At 40.7% G+C, this 23,485-nt stretch overlaps 1 protein-coding gene across 3 annotated transcripts in view; it reads right to left on the bottom strand.

Moving 5' to 3' along the window:
- Positions 1 to 23,485, bottom strand: part of LOC123681786 (roundabout homolog 1-like) — a 195,460-nt gene that overhangs the window by 18,064 nt on the left and 153,911 nt on the right. For all 3 annotated transcript variants that reach the window (XM_045620077.1, XM_045620076.1, XM_045620075.1), the window contains exon 2: positions 11,647 to 11,952. In XM_045620077.1, coding sequence (XP_045476033.1) covers positions 11,647 to 11,785 — 139 coding nt within the window. In that variant the 5' untranslated portion in view covers positions 11,786 to 11,952. The remainder of the gene's footprint in view (positions 1 to 11,646; positions 11,953 to 23,485) is intronic.

The raw sequence follows: 23,485 nt of genomic DNA, 5'->3' as shown, positions 1-23,485 counted from the left end.
AAATCATATTTAAAATGTAATGCCACAAGATTATCTTGCGGATAAATATAATTAATGTCAATCGAATAATCCATCGTTGTTTTATTGCAATTTAGAGTTCTATAGCTCTAAAAAACACCCTTTAGCAACGTTTTGGATTTAATTTGAATTACTGAAAGTCTGCTTTTCTTTTGCGGGTGTGTGTAAATGAGAGCAAACAAAGAGTAAACTCGGTAATTTCGTTAATGTCATAAAATTGAAAATCGCCCACATGCACACTGATATCAGACGGAAATCACCGAATCGAGTCGAATATACGCAGGACAACGTCAATATCTCAAATGAAACATGTATTTACCGAGCATGAATCGATACGTACAAAACAAATATATCTCGAAAAAGCAAATATTTGGTAGAAATTCCGATTTATTTCACAGAGTTATTATATCATCATTAGTCGACGTACGCTGTTTGAACGTCCATACGTATGCAGCGTCGACTCGTCCAGCTCCGCGCTCAACCCTTCGCGATTCTGTGGACACAGCGCTGGAAATAATTCCCATTAAGAGATAACGACATAAAAGTTCATTTATATCAGCGAATTTATTCAATCTCTATTTGCATTCGTTTCCTATATGTTTTTACGTCATTTACGATGATTTACTGTGATTTCCGTTCATTTTCATGTTACTAAGGCCATATTTAATCAAACAACTCTATGACGTAACATAAGTGAGTGACGTTCACTACTCTGTGACTGGCGCGCCACTGTATTTTTTTCAATCGGTTACTAATAATTATTTCCGCGACCGTGTTATCGATGCGACGTATCGAATATAAATATTTGAATTAGCGTGTTTGTTCATCATCTGCATACAACAATCGGCGATTATTTCGACATGGGCAAAAACTGAAATCACTATGAATAAACGCCAAAAACGGATGATCGATTGCATAAATGATGATTGAACATCCCATTCCCCCCATTTTATCATTACCAAATCTGCGGAACACAGAGGAAAAAAAAAACAACATAGAGGGCGACGCGGTTCAGTGTTGCCAACGGAAATTTAATAATAGAGAGAGTTGTGGGTGAATATTTTATTATTAATCCGTGGAATATTCCGAATATTTTACGTAGAGTGAAGAGACTCCCATTATTCTGTCATAAAAATCGAATCTGTTGAAAGTAGATCAATACACAACTATCATAGAAATTAATTAAACATCCCCGTTTGGAGTCGAGTCGGATTTGGCTGTAAATTCAGAACCTAACCTCCATTATTGCCGTCCAAGTTGCCGTTAGCGCTCCAGTTTAATGCTTTTAATGGAAATAAGGCTCAAAATCGAAAATCCTCTTAGCGATAAATGACGTTTTCAGGTCGGTAACGTAGAATTCTCGACGAACGGCTCGTACTCTATGGCCACGAGCTCTCCACGTTCCGCGCTATGTTTATGGAGCGGCCGGCGAGGCACTCTACGCGAAGATTAAAGGCTGAACAGAGTAAACAGAGTGGTATTTATGGGCCGGCCACATTAAATGATTCAAGGGATGCTGACGCTTCGATAAACACGAGGCACTCGTGTCTGGGATCAACACGTAACTTCTATGATTAGTCGGAAATCTTTATTTGTCTACATGGGCTTCGCCCGATGGATGTTTACCCAGCCGTCGTTTTTTTTTTTGGGAAAAACAGACTGGAAAAGTTAGCACGATCGGTTGGGAAATTGAGAGGTTGGTATTTTAATTATTCACGGTAGATTCAGAGTCTGAATATCGCGCTTAAGTTCGTCAATATTCAATACACTTTCCCAATGAAACCTTATCTGTCTTCAACGCTTACAATTTCAACTTTATTTCCTGTTGTAAAACTTCTAAAGTATCCTCTGATGCCTTCTTTACCCAGAAGAACCATAGATTCCGAACGAATAAAAAGATTCCTCCTCGCAGTTCAATTCCAGCCGATCCAGTCTATGGTCCGCCACGGTATAAAATTCGAACAGATGCCACCTCACTCTCCTAATCCCCTTTCATTACTCTTTTATGGCACTTCTTTTCTTCGCCTTATTAACTTCATGAATAAAGATGGCCCCTCCTGCGCCTCTTATACATCTCCGAGACGACAATGCAAACAAAATTGGAGCCATCTTCGTCCAAATGAACATTCGAGACGGAACTAAGCGGGCATGAAATGGAAGCAAGGGCTGGGAAGCAGAGCAGATGTCATAGAATCGCGATCTGACAGTGATCTTTCGACTCTCGATTGACAGGCGGTGATGGAGTGTATGTTTTATTGAAAAGGGATATGGAACACGCCCGTATTCGGACGTGGAAATCCCGCTTTCTTAATTCGATCGTTGCTTTTTGCGAACGCCCCATTAAACTTCCTCCCCCTAACGTTTTAATCTGGGAGATTCGACGTATTATGCCGATTGTGGAACATCGCATAATTCATAGAGTTCGGTGACGGATCGTGATGGATGCGATCATAGAGCAGGGGGCGTGGATTTGGAAATTACAGAACTCTTCCTCCGGTTTCTTGTTTCAGAATTTGGGGATGTTGCCATGATTTCAATAACGTCCCGACTTTTGAAGATGTGTTTGCATTTGGTGATGGGGTGGGATGCGGTGTTGCCACGTCTTCAATTTTTTCCTGACATTCAAAGACAATTTTTCCAAGTTGCTTTATTCGGCACGATGAAATGAAGCGATTTGAAAATCGAACTGTCATGATGAACCGCGATATCGTCAAACTAACGAAGAAGATGCGTGATACGAACTTTCGGCCTAAATACGCGTTTCTTCCACGCAATTCCGCACGTCAGGCCGAACGACGTTTTGAAAGGTTTCGTGACCGGGTGGGTTCCACGCTCAGAAAACTGTCCTAGAGAGTTCGTTTTCCCCATTTTAATAACTCCGCGTCCGGATTCCTTTATGTGGTCGATTCGGATAGAATATAAAAAGCGGATTTTTCCGGCCATTCTTGCGATTTCCGCCTTCCAAATGGAAATTCGCCGAACCCAGTCGGGAATTTATGACTGTGCGCGTTCATTTTATTCGTATTTTGGTCGTTTCTTTGCGCGAGGGCCGTATTGGTCAGTCGATTTGCATAAATGAACGATACAGATGCAATTTTCGATTGGTGGGGGAACCAGGGATGCATGTTGCAGATGCCGAGGCTCTTGTGTACGACCTGGAAAATAGGTAGGCCCGAAATATTCGGTATCGGAAGTATTTTCCGCCTGTTAGATTTGGCAACGTCGCAAACCATAGAATTGAATCAGCCCATGGAGTAATAAACATAGAAAGAGGAAGTATACGAAATTTTCACATGTCCCCTACATGGTTAGATTACGTTGTCGGATTGTGATATACAGGGTGGCCATTTGAAAACGGAACAGACGAGATTACAGACGAAATAAAGTTTTTCGATAGAAATGCTCGGACAGGTCGATTTCTGTTTCGAGGGGGACAACTTAAGATGTAGGTTACGGACGCATAGCGCTTCAACCCTTGCTACTACAACCCTCACCCCCAAATTTTGAATAGGGAAGATGGGGTGAGTGATACCTCATTTGAAAGGTATTTTTATACTGATTTCAGCACAGTAATTGTTTTTTCATTTTATGCATTAGTTCTCGAAATATTCTTAACTAAGTATTTGAAAATGAAGTGGTGTTTTCATGGCACTTGTAGTGTTTTGTGAAAAATCGACATTTTGAGCTTCAAAACAACCATGACTGTGGCTTCCTTCCTAACTAACTAACGCATGAATATTTCGAGAACTGATGCATAAAATGAAAAAACAATTACTGTGCTGAAATCAGTATAAAAATACCTTTAAATTGAGGTATCACTCACCCCATCTTCCCTATTCAAAAATTGGGGGTGGGGGTTGTAGCAGCAAGGGTTGAAGCGCTATGCGTCCGTAACCTACATCTTAAGTTGTCCCCCTCGAAACAGAAATCGACCTGTCCGAGCATTTCTATCGAAAAACTTTATTTCGTCTGTAATCTCGTCTGTTTCGTTTTCAAATGGCCACCCTGTATTTTCAAATCCACAATTTTACTATATCGTTATGAATCTATATTATATTGAATGAAATATATTTATTTGAGTTATTCCCAATTAAATATGCAAATTTGAATATTTGGAATCCGATATTTTTCCTTATTGTCAAATTTATAATAAGCAAAATATTTATTATTTTCTGTATCTACCTGCTGAAATCCAAGGTTTGGCAACTTTTGCTCTCCTAGTGTCATCGGTTGTTTCACGTCGTTTGGCGCGCTTGAAGTTTGCTTTCTGAGTTTCTGATATATTTAGGTATTCATTTCAATATATTTTGAGTTGATATGAAACGTTGATCCACTATGGGACTGGAACATAAGAAGTGCGTTCTTTGTGGAGAAACTCGCGAATTGAGTGAAATATCGTATCACTGATATGTTTTCATTTCCGCGCGCTTCATGTCAAATTTGATAGTTCATGTTGGGGACAATTTATGTTTATAACTCTGAGAATCAGCCGATATTTTGTCACAATAAACTACTAGACGATTATTACTGAATCGATTTTCGAAGTTAAGTGCTCAATTCGCCAGATCCCTCCTTGCAACACTCAGAATCTTCCATTACCTTCTCCCACACCAATAAAACAATTACACTCCTCCATCCAGGTCTCAATAAACGTAAAACCACTCATCCCAACCTCTTCCCCTTAGATTCCGGCAGCGCAACGAACAATATCCTGATGTGGATTCTTGATAATCTCCCAGATCGACATCTTCGCCATCTTCCATTCCAATAAGGCACCAGAAACGGGGCCAAGCACGCTGAAGGGCCTCCTAGATGATTCTCGAGACCAATTTAATTGACTTCCCTATTTATCCTAGCGCACCTTCAAGAGCAATAAGCCGCTAACCGACCTACACTCGAGGGTGTTTATTGGTTCGGTCGCTAGATGGTATTACAAATGCTTCAGGGGGTCCAAACCGTTTCGATATCGCCCCGAAACGAGGTTAGAATAACGTTCTGTGATCCAATAATTCAACGTCAAACATAGAAAATATCCGAACATAGAATATACCCGAATCAGTGTCACCAACTGACTTTTTCGTCTTCTTTCCGATGGAATCGTATGAGTATTTTCAATCCGACGTGAATAGTTCAGTCGAATTCGTTTGAATGATGAAGTATTCGCGGGAAATGGCCTACAAACGGATCTGCACGAATTAAATTAAAAAATTCCGATCGAAAATCGGTCGTTCGGCCCCGATTCGTTTGTTGAAAGTTGGAAAAAGGGCTTTCTGATGAACACGGGGGTATTTTTGTTCCAACTTCAGAAGCAAATGAGGTTGTTACGTTCGAATTGAAATAATCAGAACGTTTGATCGGGGCTTTCGATTGCGACGGGGAATTTCCTAACCGCGTTTCCCCATTGTGGCGCGAACCCTTTTGTGAAAAACGCGGAAAACAATCGGTAGAGTGCAGCCTCGATTCTATGTTCATCCGAATTCACGGTGTAAAAAGTTTCGGAGCGCTCCAATCACAGAATAATGGACGACGCGAGGAGACACAGAAGAATAATTCGTCAATCGTTTGTGCTGTTAGTAATTTCTGGTCGACAATTGAAGGAAGTGAGTTGCAATTCCTCTCAGTCCCACTTAGTCTTTGTGTTTCTTCATTGTCGAAGAAATCCAATTTAGGAATTCTATACCTGACCTCTCTTAGAAACAAGAAATTGCCACGTTTCAAATCACGTCCAAAGGATAATGGTTCTTTCGAGATTGCAGAAGGACTTGTACAGTCATCGGTCGTCGTTCTGTCCAGATATGTACAAGAGAATTAAAATAAAAAGTTTCACGTTTAAGTTTTTCCTATACGTTGGCGACTTCGGGACGTTGTCACATCTCCGGTGGTTCCGTTCAAGGCGATCATAGAGTATAGTCGAGTCAGTTGTGCCAACTAACTTTTTCTTTGTCTTCCCGAATGAATCGTTTTCACGATTTGACGTTACAATCAGTCTGGAGATAAGAAATTCAGCCAAAAGGCTTCGATTCATGCAGAAAAAGTTGAAGTGGGTTTTCTGCTGACCACAGGTGGGTTTTTCCGATGATGGGGATCTTAAGGGTCCTTCGCGACGTTGTCACATCGCCGATAAATCTGGGAAATGGAATTTTCGCTATCGAATTATATCCCAGTCGTTTTTATGGGAATTTCTTATGGAAGATTTACAAAACCCATTTATCGTTATCGTTCATCTCCAATTTTCCGAGGAAGGAAGAGGAGAAGCAGGGTCAACGGAAAGCCTCGGTTTTCCTCCGCTGATTTCCCCGATAAGGCATAAAATTTCCCGACACAGACCAGGCCCCTATCGGCGGTAACCAATTTAAAAAAAAAGGAGCCAGGCGCTTCGATAGAGATGATGTATAATGATTAGGCGATAAATCACGAAAAAAGTTAATGAAACCAAAGAGAAAAGTTTCGGATTTATGTGTCTCTCTGATATAATGATTTCGCGCGCCCCGGCTAGAATTTAATATCATAAGTAGATGGCGCTGCCGACGGGGATCCGGATCGAAGGACCAGATGTGGCGTCGGAGGCAGAAACTCGATTTTAATGGGATTGATAGTGGCGCGGCTTAGCGCGAAGTTTTTTTTTCTTTATTTTCCGTTGATACCGCCTGTTTTTTTCACCGTGCCGGAGGAGATGAATTGGATAACCTTTCTGTGAAATGAGTTTTTTATTAAATATGTCTGCGAAACATTATTGAATGAATATTTTGTTAACAGAATGAGATTTTACAGATGATAAATTTTGGTCAAATATTTTGTTTCCAATACCGCATAAACGTCATTAAAATTCATAGGGAACGCCAGCACAGACCTGATCCCTCCTCTGATGTTCCACTCCCAACCTAATAACTCTCCTTGACGAAAAAATCCATAAGACCTCGGTGACTTTGCATATTCCAGAGGGCTTAGGATTACGAAGGAACGTATCGAATATCCAAACGACCTTTTTTCATCCTCGTGCTGACCTGAATTATCTTAAACGATGACGTTTCGCCATAATAAGGTAAACACCTCAAACCAACAAGGTTGGTACTGCTGATAAACGAACTGTCAGTTCCGTAATTTAGGTTATGTATCATAGAAATAAATCAAAAAGGAGACACTTCATAAATTTGTATTAGGCGTCATAGAAACGAATCGAAGAACTGTCAGTTGCTGAATTTGGGTTAGGTACGAAGGCGAGCAGCGCATAGAAGTTCCGTGTCATAGAGACATAGATTTGTATTAGGCTTCATAGAAACGAATCGAATAACTGTCAGTTACGAAATTTGGGTTAGGAACGAAGGCGAGTAGAGCATAGAAGTTCCGTGTCATAGAGACGAATCAAAGATTCATCCGTGTTCCGGTTTGCGAGACGAGAAAACCCTCTTTTCGTCCTAAAAACTGGGACAGGAGCTGTTGGTCTCATCATCTATTGATGCCTCCGAGTTGGAGAAAAAACAATTCCGACTTCATAATTCCTTCAGAGCTTCATGAACAATTCAGAGGGAGACATCCAGACGGCGAAAATATCACGAAACAAAACAGCGTAGTCTTGGGGCCGCGGGCTGCGTTGCCGAGATGAAATGACAACAGTGCATATCTGCTATTTACAATTCTTGTTTGTACAATTCCGGCAGAGGACGTTCGTTCGAGGCAGAAAGGAATGGTATCCGCTGTGTGTAAACAATTCGTACCTGTAGAGCATCTGGGGCCATTTTGCTGAGGTTTTGTTGTCGTCGCTCAACGGGAAATAATATGAAGTGCTCAGCGCATCTTCATTACGGCACAAATTGCGGAGGCCAATATCTTGTTCTCCCAGCGGAAATTTCGCTCATCAGAACTCGTTCAGCCGGTTGGAGCTCCATTCCAGTGGAATTTCTACTAGATTTAGGAATAACTATGGCTTTTAAACTGTCAAACGTCAGGACTTAATTAAACCGTGACGTCATCTATGACGTGGATAATCCTCCGTTTCTGTGGTTTTGTAGGAGAAGGCCACGCCTACCCAGAATCATCGATGATCACTGAAGGAATTGAGCATATAAGATCAATACGTTTTCTATGTGTGATACTTTTCAAAACTGGATTTAATTGTCAAGTTTAGGATTTATTCGTTGTGAGAACACTGATGGAGGAAAACCGAGTATGAAATATGCTTATGCAGTCGCTGGTAAACTTCCATCCGAGGATAGACATCGGGCGCGTTCACAATAATGAATAAACGTCAAGTTGGCGGCTGGAACAGTTGAAGGTAGGACGAATAGCGAGGCGCGAAGTGAAGTTCTCGACTGCCGTCAAAACACAGTTGCTGAAATTACTTGTTTACGCTATTTCTCGCTGAATTTTCCCCCTAACGAGACAACTTTGAGTGCGCTGCAAATAAGGACGGTTGACGGTTATTTGTTAATCCTCATCATTTCGCGAATTTGCCTTGTCGTGAATCCAGGATGATTAACTTCGTTTTTCCAGAGTTTTCCAGGCGTGGATTCCATTTTTCGCCACTCGAACAATTCGTTGAAATTGGACTATCACGAATGGTTGAACGCAGCCATTTCGATACAATGATGTTCTGTGTTCGTGTATCGCTCACAACCTTCAATCTGCTTTTACACAAATTGTGCATGAATAATGGTATGTTTGAACCCGACGGGTGAACTGCCCTTAAACGTATTTCAATTACGCGGCTCCACTAATGAATTCCGTGAATTTCCGTTGTTTCACTAATAACATATACACCATTATATTAAATCGATACATAAATTTTGAATACAACAGCACATATCCGAACCGCGGTTATTACCAAGTGAAAACGATAAAAAACTATGTAGTCGTTCCGTTGGCAACACTGAATATTCTGTGTCTAATGACACTCGCCAGGTGATACGAAATTAATCGATGTTTCATGCAACCAAAATACTGTTCTATGACTGGTTTGGTACGCAATTGGAAAAGCGGAAAAAGCTTCATTCCATTGTTTTCCACCTCATTTTCGGCGGTATCGATTTCTCATTAAAAAAAAATGATTGATGAGCTTCTATTGCAACAGTGGGCTTTCGTTCCTTCGCGCTCTATGAGAAATGATAATATATCACTCTTTGTTTCGGTTAGTCTTGATTGATAGTTTCGGAAGTTGTAGTTGGCCAGATCCTGATGGGAAACGCATGTGTTTCTACCGGAAAAACGAAGAATTACATCGCCCTTACAACATAATGACTTTCTATGGTCGTAACGTCAAATGTCATCGTAAATTGAAGGCGTTTTTGTGCGACATAGAAAATCACCGATGACATTTTACGTTCGCCCGTTTGGTTTTCTTCCGCAACGCGGTTTGAATATCAAACTTTGAATTAATGCTAGATTACTTGGGGCTTTCCGGTCGACTTTGGGAGTAATTGTGCGTAGAAGACCGGGGGGGAATGGAACGCAGCCGTTCTTGATTACATTGTTATGCTAAGGAGGGAAAAATTCGATGTCGCCTTCGAGTAATGGCTTCTGCCCGATCAAATATTGGAGGGTTTGGAGAGATCGGGAGAGCTCCTTCTGCGTTTTATTTCGGGGAACATCCCCAAATTAGGGATGTACAAATCGGTAACTTCCGTCTTTAATGACACGTGACGTTTGGAAAAACTGCTACGAAAGTTGTCGTTGAATGATGGAAATTGGTTTGTAACACTTGTTCTTGGAACTTTATACTCTTCCGAAACACTTAGGTAAGCAGTTTCTATGATATATATTTCGGAACACACTCTCATTTGACAGGTATGTTATTTGATTTTTATGTTTGTTCCATAGAGCGTCGATTTCAATGTCACAAACTGTCACAGCTCAGTTTGGCACTTCAAACTGGTTGAAATTGAAAGAAAAAATCCACTTCATCTCGTAACTGAAGAATCATCATTGCTATCTTTACTTTAGACGCTGTTGCTTCAAAAAGTTAGTTGGAAGTGCATCCGAACTACTCTCTCAGGTTTCGCATTCTCGAACACACTCTATTTGAAATACCTACTGCAAATAATTTGTGACATTCACGCCATCTCATTTCTGTAATCCACGCACAGAAACCATGGTTGACAAATCATTCGTGACAGTTATGTCATCTTATTTCTGCGATCCGTCCACAGAAACAACGGTCCCGACGAGCACCGAGCGGCGTAGGATCCCCGATGAGATCACAGAGTCCCCATTCTTCTTTTTTTGACAAACGGCCGTTACAAAACACGTATTCGTACGTGTCCGATCAGATAATAAGTCTCGCGACAAATGGAACAGGAGATTATATCCTCGTCGCGCGTATAAAATTGCCGGTGTGACATCGGGACGAGTTTATGGAGTTACGGGACATTATGGAACGATCCCAGACACGCCAAAAGTGTACCGGAATTGATGGTTACAAGAACGACTTCGCCTGCAACCTTGTTTCCCCCGCTAACTGGATTCCAACTTCCAATCTGGATCCCAGTGGGCGTCGGAGAGGGCCCCGTTACTCATTTGTTTCAATCCGCAAGGGCGAGCCTCGCCGACTGCGATTTTCATATTGTAACCAGGAAGCGATTAATGACAGGAGCCACAGAGTGGTTAGTTTCGGGAGATGCACATCCGATCAGAGTTCGGCTCTCATTATTTCTGTGCCGCAGCTTAACTACGTCATTTGTTCCCTTCGCTATTTGGTCTCGGCTGCGAAGTTTCGGCCAGCGAGGGGATTTTGGAGTTTTTCGATGAAAATGGATATTCTGGTGGCAGATGTTGTTAGTATGGGGGTTAGGACGACAATTTTTGATGTTTTATCTTTGACATTTAAAAGCGAGGGGGTGGAGACCCACTATTACTTTAGACTGCTTTGGTAACTCTTTAAGAATCTTATTTTTAAATGATTAAAATATTTGTAACGGTATTCGTTGATATCAAGGCTGTATTAATGAGATTTTCTGACACTGACGTTTCGGTTTTCTGTGACTAACCATCGAAACAGTTGTCTTGATAGAGGTAATTTGATGATAAATATATTGGGTACTCAACTGAACCTTTCTCGATTTATCAACCCTCAACAGAATAATTTGTTCCTTGAAAAGAAGAAGAAGCAAACTGGGTAATAACATAGAAATGCCTTTTCCAAAGTCGGTCAGTGGTTCTATTGTGTTCATTCTGTGTTCGCCATTCTTCCATCGAACTTTGTATAATAATCTCCGGGTTTCTACGTTCATCTGAATACGTTCCGTGAACTCCGAACAGTCAATCTTTCATCGGAGCTGTTTTTTCTATATTTATCGTTCGGGAAGTTCATAAAGTTTGGCGAATCCAACTCGGAAAAACTCGAGATGAACACAAATTCACGTCGAAACTTCGAAGGAACGATTGTTCGTGAAACTTTATCGGATTAACGAAACAGAACAGTTTTCTGAGATGGATTTTGTTCCCTAACTTCCCTAAACATCTTGGGTGATATTCGAAAATTTCATTACTAGCGAAGAGAAAGCAATAATGTTTCAAATCCGAATGTCACTTGTCATAATTAACTGTCAATGTCATCTGTCAGTATTGAACGTCAATGTCAACTGTCAACAGTTCATAGGTTATGTAAAACGTCGATTCAATTGTAATTGGACTTACTTGCTACAATAAGAGTGGCGTTTCTGCTCCTGGCCTTTCCAAGGGGGTTGGTGGCTTCACACCAGTAGACCCCACCATCCGACTCCTTCCTGCTCTGCACCACTCGGAGGAAGAAGAGATTACCAGCTGGTAGTAGCATTCTATGCGGCGCGGATCGCAAAGCAGCGCCATCTTTGAACCAGGTTATCACGGGTTCTGGTTCACCGCTAGCGTGGCAGTTCAGGGTTGCCGGTTCATGTCTGGCAACCGTAGTGTCTACAGGGTGTTCGGTAATCCTTGGTGGCTGCTGGCTCTTGTGGTGGTAGGCTGTAAGAGAAAAGGAGATCAGCATATTGCATATTTCGATCTAATGACATGATAAATTCACAAAAATTCATGTAATTTGATGCACCTCATCCCAAAAAATAAATAAAAACATCTGAGTCATGAATTTGAGTTTTGAAAAGAGGTCGTTATTCTGCCGCAGTGTATTCTTCAGCATAAAGTTGAATTCGGGATTAAATTCCCTTCCAGCCATAGAATAAATAATTGAATATACCATAATAGCTGTAGAATGGCAGGTAGATCTACCGCTTTCGTAAAAAATAAGTTATTAAGGCATCGTAATCCCTTCAAAGGGTTGCCTAAGTAGCTTGGCCGCACTCATTACCGTTTTTCTTCGGAACCGGCCAGGTTTTTCCCGGAAAATCCCCCGCTTTCCAGTCCGAAAAGAGCCAATTAGTCATACGTCAATGAAAAACGTTGTTGCGTCGGATTCTCCTCGGATTTTCCTAATGGAAAATCACCATCTTTTACGCTTTGTACAACCCGTTCTCTACCCGAAGACGGCAGATGTCGATTTTCCATTAGGAAAAGCCGGGGAAAGTCGAACAGATGAAAAATGGAATTTTGAGATATGGGAATATTCGGAAGTCTGTTGTGAAATACGGAAATGATTGAGCGCTTCAGGGCGTCACAGGATAATTTATTGGAAAGGATGCAGTATATCACCAACTTTATTTGATATCTATACAGGGAAACTCGTAAAGTTGTTGGTGATTTGAGTTGAAGAGGAAAATCTGAGGAAAACAATTTTTAAAATTGAACAGAATGGCCAGAATTTGAGAATGAACTAACAACGAATGTTGAAAAGCTACGTCAGCTCTCCAAAGTATGTAAGTTTGGTCTTCTTCACTGTAATCTTTCAAGAACACCACAAATATTCTTATGGTCTCAATTGGATCAGAATCTAAGTACTAGAAAACGAAATATCTAGTTCCCAGATATTTCACATTGCCAAACGCTGATCCTATATCTGGAAGAGCTGCATTTTTTATAGGAGCATCAACAGTTCAAACTGAATATCTATCCAAAATTCATTGAAGTCGTATAATAACTTAAGGCTGTTACAAGGATGTGCTGACATAAAGATAGATAAGAAAACAAAGTTTTCAGGATGGTCTGAAATGCATCTTGCAAGTGAAAACGTTGAAATTGGAGACCAAATTCTTTTCCAACCCCAAAAGTTGTCACAATGTTTCTACCACCTTCGAAAAAGTCTTAAGTGAAATAGATTGACTAAAAGTTAATACAATAAAATAAATAAAACAAAAAAAAAAAAACCTAGGAACGAATATTGAAAAAGGATTAAGGTCGACAAAACAAAGTAAAGAAGATAACAATGAAACTAAAAAGGACTAAATGAAGCTACCGACTGTCGTAAGCGAAGCTGTAGAGATTCTTGCTGAAACCTGCGATGCTGCAAACGTATAAACAAAGTTATAACCTCGCGAGAGACCGTTAAAAACGCCCCAGTCTCATCCATCATAACTTTATTAAAAATTCTGGAACGCGAATTTGATTTCGAAAAACCGAGCAATGAAATCCGTCGCCAATTCTCTTGGCATGATTTAGGATGCTCTCTTTATGGGAGATGAATATCCCGAGATTATACGAAATTATGCACGTATTAGAACGTCTCGGTCCCGAGTTCAACCCTTACAATGTAGAAGGGCTGGAGATTTATGGAGGGATCTCAACCTCCACTTGAACCCGCTTGTAAGACTCAATCACGTCGGAGGATGTGATTGTTTCCAGGGTTCTGGGGGTAATAAACGGAAGCACATAGGTTGTTCGAATAGCATTACTAGGAGAAGGCAGTTAAATGGGAAATGATGGAGACCACTAACGGGAAGAAGAGATTCGTATCTTTGTGTTCGTAGAATGAACGTTTTAGAGCGAAAAAAAACATACATTAGGTGATAAGCAGTAGTTTTACGATTGAGTAGCTTCATAAACTAATATACCTAGTAAATGGCATAGAAGAAAAACATCCAATAATAATGAATTTATTGCGACAAAAAGCAATTAAATATAATGTCTGTGTCTAGCTGAAATAGTCGTCACAATACTTAATATAAACGCACCTGCATTAGTGCAACAATGGTCTTTCTTGTGCATACAACTTTCTCATTCATAGGGTTCTCAAAAAGATACAATAAAGAATATCTTTTCCCTACCCTAATTAGTGTGTTGGCACCATGATACCATTGCTCAGGCATACAACTTAGAGAATAAGAAAAGGAAGAAGAAATTCACGGTGTACAATATGATTTTATGTTTGTAACCCAGGTATAAAACTGGAAAAAGTAGAGTTAGTAGAGTGTTCAAGGATGTTTGCAAGTGCTGTACCAGAATGAAGTTCTCGTCTGTCGTTCATCAGTTTCTTTCTCCTTCTTAAAGAATCTTCATTCGACCTTTTCTGCTAGAATTATTCTCATCAGTTGATTTCTAAGAAGGTAAAGGATCCAGTGAGGAGGTGTAGTATAGTCTTGCTGAGTTCCAGATATTTCTTAGATCTCGCAGTATCAAAGTTTCGAAGAACCATTTCGGAATGATCCAATCACAGAAAGGTTCAGGGCAAATGAAAGAAGCTTGTGCTTTTTCTTGGAAGGGTGTAAGCCTCCTCATTTCCTTTGATTCCCGAGTAACCGTGGTTCTGACAGTATATCTTTTTCGTAAGATAGACAGGTTAGCGTCCGTATATAAGGTTGAACCAATGGTTTTACCTCCTCTTGGATGATCTAACGCATGTAATGATGTATATGTTTCGTTCATCTTTTTCTATCCGAATTAAGATTATGTTCAACTGGTTCTAATAAAAATATTAGGGTTCCAACCCTTAACACTGCAGTATTCCAACACCTATAAAAAATCTTGAAACGAGGTAAGAGCGGTCTTTAGAAAAACGAATCAACCTGAAACAATTGTCGACGATGACATAAATATTTCATGTCCTAGACAAAAACCGGAAAAACAGGCATAAATTCAGGATCGACAACAGTTCAGGAAATATATCGTCTCCGCGAGAAAAAAAGAGCGCCATCAAACCGTGATATACGTTTTGATGACACTGAATTTGACGGATCAAATTTTACGTTCTTATATTTACGAGTGGCGGTGTTCTTCGCATTGTTTACGATCGTTCGAAATTTGAGAGGCAATTTCTGCATTTAGAGTCTCCGCAGAAACTCCGTTTAATCGAATGCTTTTGACGTTTCATAAATAATCAACATAGAATCGTTTCGAATTTGACAGTAATCGCAGATAGTTATGAATGAGCGTAGGTCTCAAAGTGATAAACATAGATAGAGGGAGCTTATGTCATTTTTTGTAAGCAAATGTTGTCCCCAACATGAACTATCAAATTTGACATGAAGCGCGCGGAAATAAAAACATATCATATACGATATTTCACTCAATTCGCGAGTTTCTCCACGAAGAACGCACTTCTTATGTCCCGTAGTGAATCAACGTTTCATATTAACTCAAAATATATTGAAATGAATAGCTAAATATATCAGGAATTAAGAAAACAAACTTCAAGCGCGCCAAACGACGTGAAACAACCGATGACACTAGGAGAGCAAAAGTTGGCAAACCTTGGATTTCAGCAGGTAGATTCAGGAAATAATAAATATTCTGCTTATTATAAATTCGACAATTAGGAAGAATATCGGATGCCAAATATTCAAATTTGCTTATTCAATCGAGAATCACGATATAGTAAAATTGTGGATTTGAAAATGTATCACAATCCGACAACGTAATCTAACCATGCTGGGGACATGACAAATACGCTCTATTAGTGATGACGTCACACACCGCCATTTTTGGTTCTCCTGTCAGTGTTCGGAATCCAAACAAATAAATTGTCATTCAAATTAGTACGGTGTCGTTGAAGGAATTGGCTTATTTTCATAAATAAGAGTATTTGAGGAACGATTTCAGTAATAATTGATAGACAGAAAGAACGAGGTCAATACCAGTAAGTTTGAATCTTGTATCATTCCCCAGATTTTGTGAAAAGCCGAGTTTATTAGTTGAACTTCAAGTTCGAACTTACTGGCATTAATCTAGTGCCTTCTGTCTATCAATTAATAGTAAAATCGTTCCTTAAATAATCTTATTTATCAAAAAAATCCATTTCTTCAACGACAACGTACTAATTTGAATGACAATTTGTTTGTTTGGATTCCGAACACTGACAGGAGAACTAAAATGGCGGTGTATGACGTCATCACTAATAGAGTGTATTGCTTATACTCCCTCTATCTATGTTTATTCCTCTATGGCGTAGTTCATCTGACACAATCATAGAAATCAGGAACCACAGACAGTTCGGAGGTTGACAGTCCGTCGCCACGGTATAAAGACGCATAGATCGACATCGCAGAATCAATCTTGTTCTTCTAACCCCATTATCCGGCCTACGGGGTGGGTTAAAACCGTAAATACACCATCAATTCCGACCCAATTCGCGTGGAATACCACCACCGTTGCGTCGTGACAACCCCTCAATCAACGAAATTGCCTTATTTTGCGACCACGTCGTCGCCTTGTTGCTGGCGGTCCCAACTTCCAACCAGCGTCGGCTCGTAAAGCCTACACGACGACGATCTACTAAAATCGTTTACGACTGCTTGAGGAGGTATAATTATCATCGGTGCCGAAACGTCGGAATGGATACAGACATAACGCGGGCTGTTTCGTGTTCGTAAAGTTGGTTATAACGAATTATTCTGGCGACGCGCCGGGCTGTATAACTTTGTTTTCGGATGTGGTCTCTGAGTACAGTCTGCAATTAGGAGGAATTGTTGGGGGTTATTATGGACGGCAGATATTATAATAATCTGGTTTGATGGGGGAGAGGGAGGTTTTACCAGGGGGTAATTGGAGGTTATTGCAATATTTGATGTTTCTTTCATTGGATTAGGTTTTTATTGGGAGGGTGGAAGGAAATTGTTATGGGGTTTTGAAGTGAGTCAATGTGGTGACGTCCACACCGTCTATTGGATCTGTTACAACGATTTTGCACGCTTCAATTCTAGTTACGCTACTGGAATTTTTAAAGACGCGGTAATTTCTCAATTCATCGTATGCCATTGGTCGGGATGCGGATGCGCGTATCTAGAGAAGAAAACAGAGAGAGTTTTCTGAAGGATTTTCAATAATTATCGAGATTTCAGGAAAGATAGCACCTTCTGTGGAATTGGAACTACAGAAACCTCTCTTGGGAATAAAAAATATCGAAGTTGGAATTTAATTTGAGAGAAATAATGCTTGATCTGTACATCCTTTCGATTCTAAACTCTCCTAATCATATTCAGAGCCAACCCCAATTAAACCACGCTCGAACACCGTCCTTTTCACATTGCTGAACGCATCCCCTTAAGCCGCGTTTCGATAAATAACGGAACCACAGAATTTTTCGAACCGGTGGCGGCCACCGTACTATTATCGTAGAAAACGCTTAATCCTGACCCTTTGGAGAGCCGTACAACATCGAATTAAACTTTATAATCTCTTAATGTGGAACACGTAATCGCGAATGGAGGCAGAACAATGAGCTCTGTTGTGTTCTGGAAGAACATGGCTGAAAGGCCGTGGTGTGCTAGGCTGGAAGGTGAAAGCTGCCGAGTGCTCTTCGGGGTTGGGGTGGTAAGAGAAGGTGGCTTGCAGGGCTGGACTGGGAAATACATTTCAGGAGGTTCAACCTATGATTTGGGTCGGCGTTCGATATTTCTGAATTGACACGATAAATAGAAAAGAAAATGAGGTTCTGAGTTCTGTAAATACAGCCCCAAAAATTAATTATGAAAATGAAGTTCTCAAGTTGAGTTTCACAGAAACAGCTCTCCATAATGAGTTCGGAGAAATAGCTCCCCAAAACGGGTTCGGAAAATACAGATCCCCAAAATTAGTTCGAGTAGTTTCACCTTCTCAATAAGAGTTCGGCCAATACATCTCCCCAAAATGAGTTCATCAGCTTGAACTCCTCAAAAAGAGTTCGGGAGAGCTTTTCCTTCCCCTTAACCGGTTCGGGGGACTCAGCCCCAAAAAATAATTCGGAGAATACAGTACCTCAAAATGAGTTTGGCACACCCTCCAAAACGTGTTCGGCAGCTTTCGAAATGAATTAAAAAACACAGCTCGGTGAATACAGCTCCCCACAATGAGTTCATCAATTTTAACTCCTCAAAAAAAGTTCGACATCTTCCCCTCCCTGAAATGAGTTAGGATAAACAGCTCCCTAAAATGAGTTCGGAGAAAAAGTTTCCCAAAATGAGTTGGGAGAGAAAGCTCCCCCAAAATTGAGTTTGACAGATTGAACTCATCAAAAAGAGTTCGGAAAATTCGACTACCCAACAGTTCGCAGAAGAAGCTCTCCAAAACGTGTTTGGCAGCTTTCGAAATGAAACCGTAAAACACAGCTCAAAAAGAGTTCGGTGAATACAGCTCCCCAAAATGAGATTATCAGTTTGAACTACTCAAAAAGAGTTCGACAACTTCCCCTCCCTGAAATGAGTTCGGAGAAACAGCTCCCTAAAATGAGTTCGGAGAAAAAGTTCCCCAAAACGAGTTCGGAGAAAAAGCTCCCCAAAATTGAGTTCGACAGATTGAACTCCTCAGAAAGAGTTCGGAAATTTCGACTCCCTAACACTAACCAAGATTTGCCTTAATTCCCAAATCCATAATCCCTGTAGAATCGTCCCTGAATCAACGTTTCCTAATCGCCTAAAAACCCTCCACCCAGAACCTGATTCAGCATCCCCTAACGCACCCGCCTTCGATCCTGTGTCTCCTCTTTTGCGCGCAGCCCGCAAGATACAGACTTTTAATCGCTTCCGGTGGCAAACTCCACCTGTATTTGAATTTAATTAACTCCCAGCGCCCCGTATGATCCGATATCGGACGTTTAAACTACCCCTCAGATATGATACCGTAGATTTACGGAATGCAGTTCCAGAACAACCACTCGCCCTGCCAGTGAGAGAGAGAAAGCGAGAGCAATAAGGGTGGCACTCCTGATGTACATACGGGGATTAGTCTGCAGTATTCGCTAATTAAATTTGGCTAGGCTAAGGTTTTCTACGTCGTTTTGTCATCAGGTATGTTTGAGAGCGTACGGTCGACTGTTCGGAGTATGCGGTGGGTGGAAGCTCCATCTGGCGGGAGTTCGGCGATGTATGTCTCGGAAGTTTGCGATGAGTGTCCGCCGAGATGATATGTGGAAGCGGGTATGTCGTTTGGTGGATTAGATGTTTGTTTTGTAAGGTTTACTTGGAATGGAACTGATAGGATTGTCTGAGTGGCGGCAAGTGTTTGGGTTGAATATAGGGTGGTCGCAATAGTTCTTGAGGAAATCAAAAAAAGTTCACAAAATAATTTTGAATGACCGTAAAGTGAAGTTGATCGAGATAGCAGACATTAAACATAGTTAGAGGGAGTATGTCCCTAACGTGGTTATCTGGACGTTGTCAGATTGTAGTAAATTTTCAAATGTTGATTGATATTATGTTATAAAAAATGTATATGTTATGTTGAATGAAGTCTATTCTCTTCCAGATTTGTGGTGAGAAGAATATCTGCTTTTTTCTGTATCTACCTGCTCAAACTAGAGCTTTGACATCTCTGATGCATTCTTCTCTGCTTTCTGTCATCGATTATTTGTATGATTTTTAAATATTTCTAGTTAATTACTTCAATATTTTTTGAGTTATTATAAAACTTTCATTCACGTGGAACGTAAGAAGTTTGCTCTTTGTGGAAATGTGTATTGATTCCGCTCCAGCTTTGTCAAATTTATTAGCACATACTGAAAATGACGTATGTTCAATCCTTTGAGGTCTGGATTAAATATTTCGAATGTCACTAGAATTTGCTGCACAAGAAGGCTTCAACAGCGAATGTCCAAAGCTTCGTTATCTGAAATACCAAGCGTCAAACACACTTCAACTCCCTTACTCCTCCCAAAGACAAGGGAAGTGCAGGATGCAAGTCGATTATTTCCAAAACCCCTGGGGACGGTCCACGTTTCTGCTGCAGCCGGCAGATAGCGCCCTCGGCGGGGCACAGTGGCAGGTTCCTACCTCGTAAAAGTGAAAACCATAAAACACCAACGGCTTATCAGTAAAAATACTGGACACTTGTTTCCGATCGGTTAGGCCCGTTCCTTTGTTGTGTTGCTGTCGTTTTATTAAACGTTTTCCCCCCTCTCCTCTCCCTCGACCTCTTCACGCTCGGCCGCGTTGATTTTATTGCCCGTTTTCGGAAGGGGCATACATCAGGACTCTTTGATCTGTTTATATGCACCTTGCCGGGATCGATAGTGGGGATATGGAGCTTCTGTTTCCGATTAGCGAAAAGAGGAACGCTTATATTCAGTCAAGATATCAGGCATTTAAACATTCAGATTTAATATAATTAGGGATTCATGGCTTGGCTTGATATTCAAGCTACTTGGCTCAAGCTCAAGTAGCTTGAGCTTGACTTGAAATCAACTCAAGTTCAAGTCAAGTAGTAGTTTTTCAATGTTAAGTTAAGTACTTAATGAATAAATACTTGACTTGACATTGAAAAACTACTACTTGACTTGAACTTGAGTTGATTTCAAGTGAAGCTCAAGCTGCTTGAGCTTGAGCTTCAGCCAAGTAGATTGAATATCAAGCCAAGCCGTGAATCCCTAAATATAATGTCCAAATGTTTCTGTCTAAGAGTTGACCAAACTTATCTGTGTAGTCAACTATATGAACCAACATTCCTATTAAAAATGTCAACAATTAACTGTGTTGTTTATCTCATATCACCTGTAAGATATCCTAAAAGTTTAAGAAATACAGTCAACTGTTTCGAAGATTGATGATTGGTGTTGCGTCAAGTGAATTTCACACAAACTTTATAATATTGAATATTCAGAGATACGCATTTAGGTCGAAAAAACAACCCCAGCAGGTACAGCGAGGGCTAAAAATAGAACAGGAACATCCTTGGCGTCACATTGGCGCTACATATGGTCATCCTGAAGTCACATCTTAGGGCAAGGAATGAAGACGTGAACCAATCAGGGACTTGGATTGCGCTTTGGTATGCAAAATCCAAAGCGACACTTAACATCCCCAGGAAATTGGGGTACCATATTCAGTAAGCTCGTAGCTGTTACGTTGTAAACATATAACTTGTACAGCCAAATTCAATATATTAGTTAAGAAATCCGGTGTTTCATTATCCCAATTTAATAGAATTACAGTTGATCTATTCAACCAAAACAATTGGTCTACTTTGGTATTGAGGAAAGTTTTTGAATTTCTCCGTCAAGAATCTTGAAATACGCTTTACAGTAAAAGATGATCCCTACCCATCATCGAAGAAGTGTAGCTCTGACGATGCTCTTTCCAACCCCTATTCACGACAGGTTATGAACCTTTCTCTCCTAGCGCAAAGGCCCCATCTTAATCATTATAAACCTCGATACGTATGCTTTCCACGCGCACGCCATGGGGTGTTCTTAACGTACCGGATCAGCTCACAATCATATTGGGACTATTACGATCCTGGGGAGGAAGGAAGTTGGTTAGGTATGGAGACACAGTCGTCTGGAAGGATTTTCCTCCGAGATAACAGCGGAGGATCTGAAGAAGACGGGTAATCCTACGCGACTTAGCGTAGGTGGGGTGTGAACGCAGCATTGGAGAGGGCTTATTCGATAACGCGGGAGAGATATTTCATATGTGGAGTTCGGAGATTGATATTTTGCCTTCTTTTGTTGTTCTGCTATTGGTGACAATGATATTTCGACCTTGTCGAAAAACGACATATATTCTGTGGCTATGATTGACATTTCTAGTATTCTATTGGCAGCACTGAATGTTCGATAGTTCTATGGTTTACGTCAATGAAATAAGCAATAATAACAAGATCTGTAAGTCTCGAGAATTGAAGGAAATGGAGAGGCCAACACACTTGCCTGAAAAGTAGAACAAACTACTTTCATTGGCCTACAAAGAAGAGTTTCAGGAGAAGGAAAAAAACTGGAAGAGAATCACTCTGACATAACCTTTCTGGGTTGGATCATCCTAAACTTCGATACTGCTAGATCTGCGGAGCATATGGATCTCAATGAGAATATGCTATACCTTCACACTGGGAACTCAAGGCTCAGTAAGCACCTCATGAAGATGTGTCTAGCAGAAAACGACGACTGCAGATTCTGTGGGGAAGAGGAAGAACCTCTGGATCACGCCAAAAATGCTTTGGACAGAGGACTCGTAGAAATGAGGAAGTAACCTCCTTAAAGCCTTCCCAGATACTGGAGTTGATCAAAACTCTCGAACAGGAGGGCAAGCTATAGACTAAGACAACTAATGATGAAAACATCTTTAATAGAATGACAATACATATATCAATGTAAAGAATTAAAGCACTCATACTCAAACGTTCTTCATCACATTATGTAACATTTCAGTTCAAATGTTCTGTATTCATCGTGAAAACTGCAAAACACTTGAGATGCACTGACAAGGTGTAGAAAAAATGTCAGAGATCTCAAATTCTGAAGTTCAATCTTCAAAATCCTCCCGTTCGAGAATTATCGAGTTTCCGGCCGGCCAGACAGACAGGACGGAATTTAAGGTCTAATTTGTCATCAGTTTTTTCTTTGCGACAATTCCCGGTTCAAAATTACAGACAAAACGTCTCCCCTTTCCCCTGAAAATTCACGAGTCGCCAGTATCATCCCTGAAGATTAATCCTGCAGGATTAACGTCCCCACCTGAACAGGATGACCCTTCATCCTTTCACTACCCCCCCCCCCCCTCTCTAACCCTACGTCCGTTTTAGAGCCGGAATTAGACTACGACGGACACCGAACATTATTTCTGGCAAGGGTCCTCCTAATGGGCGATATTCACTTTACATGCCAACTTTATGAGGATCATCGGGGATGGCACTCCGAAAATTGACTTTGTCGATTGCCGATAGTTGCCCTAATCCAGGGTGGCCGGGCAATATCGGTCGATTCCGACGCGAAAATTAGAAAGTTACGCAGTTGACCGTCTGGTCCTGCGATCTCGGATCCTTCGGAATTGTTAACGGCCATGGTTAATAGTTGGGGGTGCTGTCTGACGGTTCAGAATTTAATCCTGCATCGATTTTTGATGTTCTGGCCTCGTGGAATGTACTCGAACATCAGTTGGAATTATGGCACTCGAGGGATGGGATTTGGCAGAATTAATACTTAATTTCATCGTTAATACGCGATTATAGGCTATTAACTATTGATTCGTGCACGTTATTGATGTGTTAATGAATGTGTGAAATGGATGTTCGTTTTGTTAAGAAGGGGAATTCATATTCCACACTTTTTAATATTAATACATTGCTTGTCAAGTATATTAATAGCCTTCAGAACTTAATACTAAGGAAAGAAGACAATTTTTATTGGTTTATATTGATGCAACACCATGAACTGCATAAAAGTTTCCATCGTGAAATTTCAGACAAATTTATCATTAATGTTAAC

Source organism: Harmonia axyridis, chromosome 6 (genome assembly GCF_914767665.1).
Source record: "Harmonia axyridis chromosome 6, icHarAxyr1.1, whole genome shotgun sequence".
Lineage (NCBI taxonomy): Eukaryota > Metazoa > Arthropoda > Insecta > Coleoptera > Coccinellidae > Harmonia > Harmonia axyridis.
This window is presented reverse-complemented; position numbering and strand designations above follow the sequence as displayed.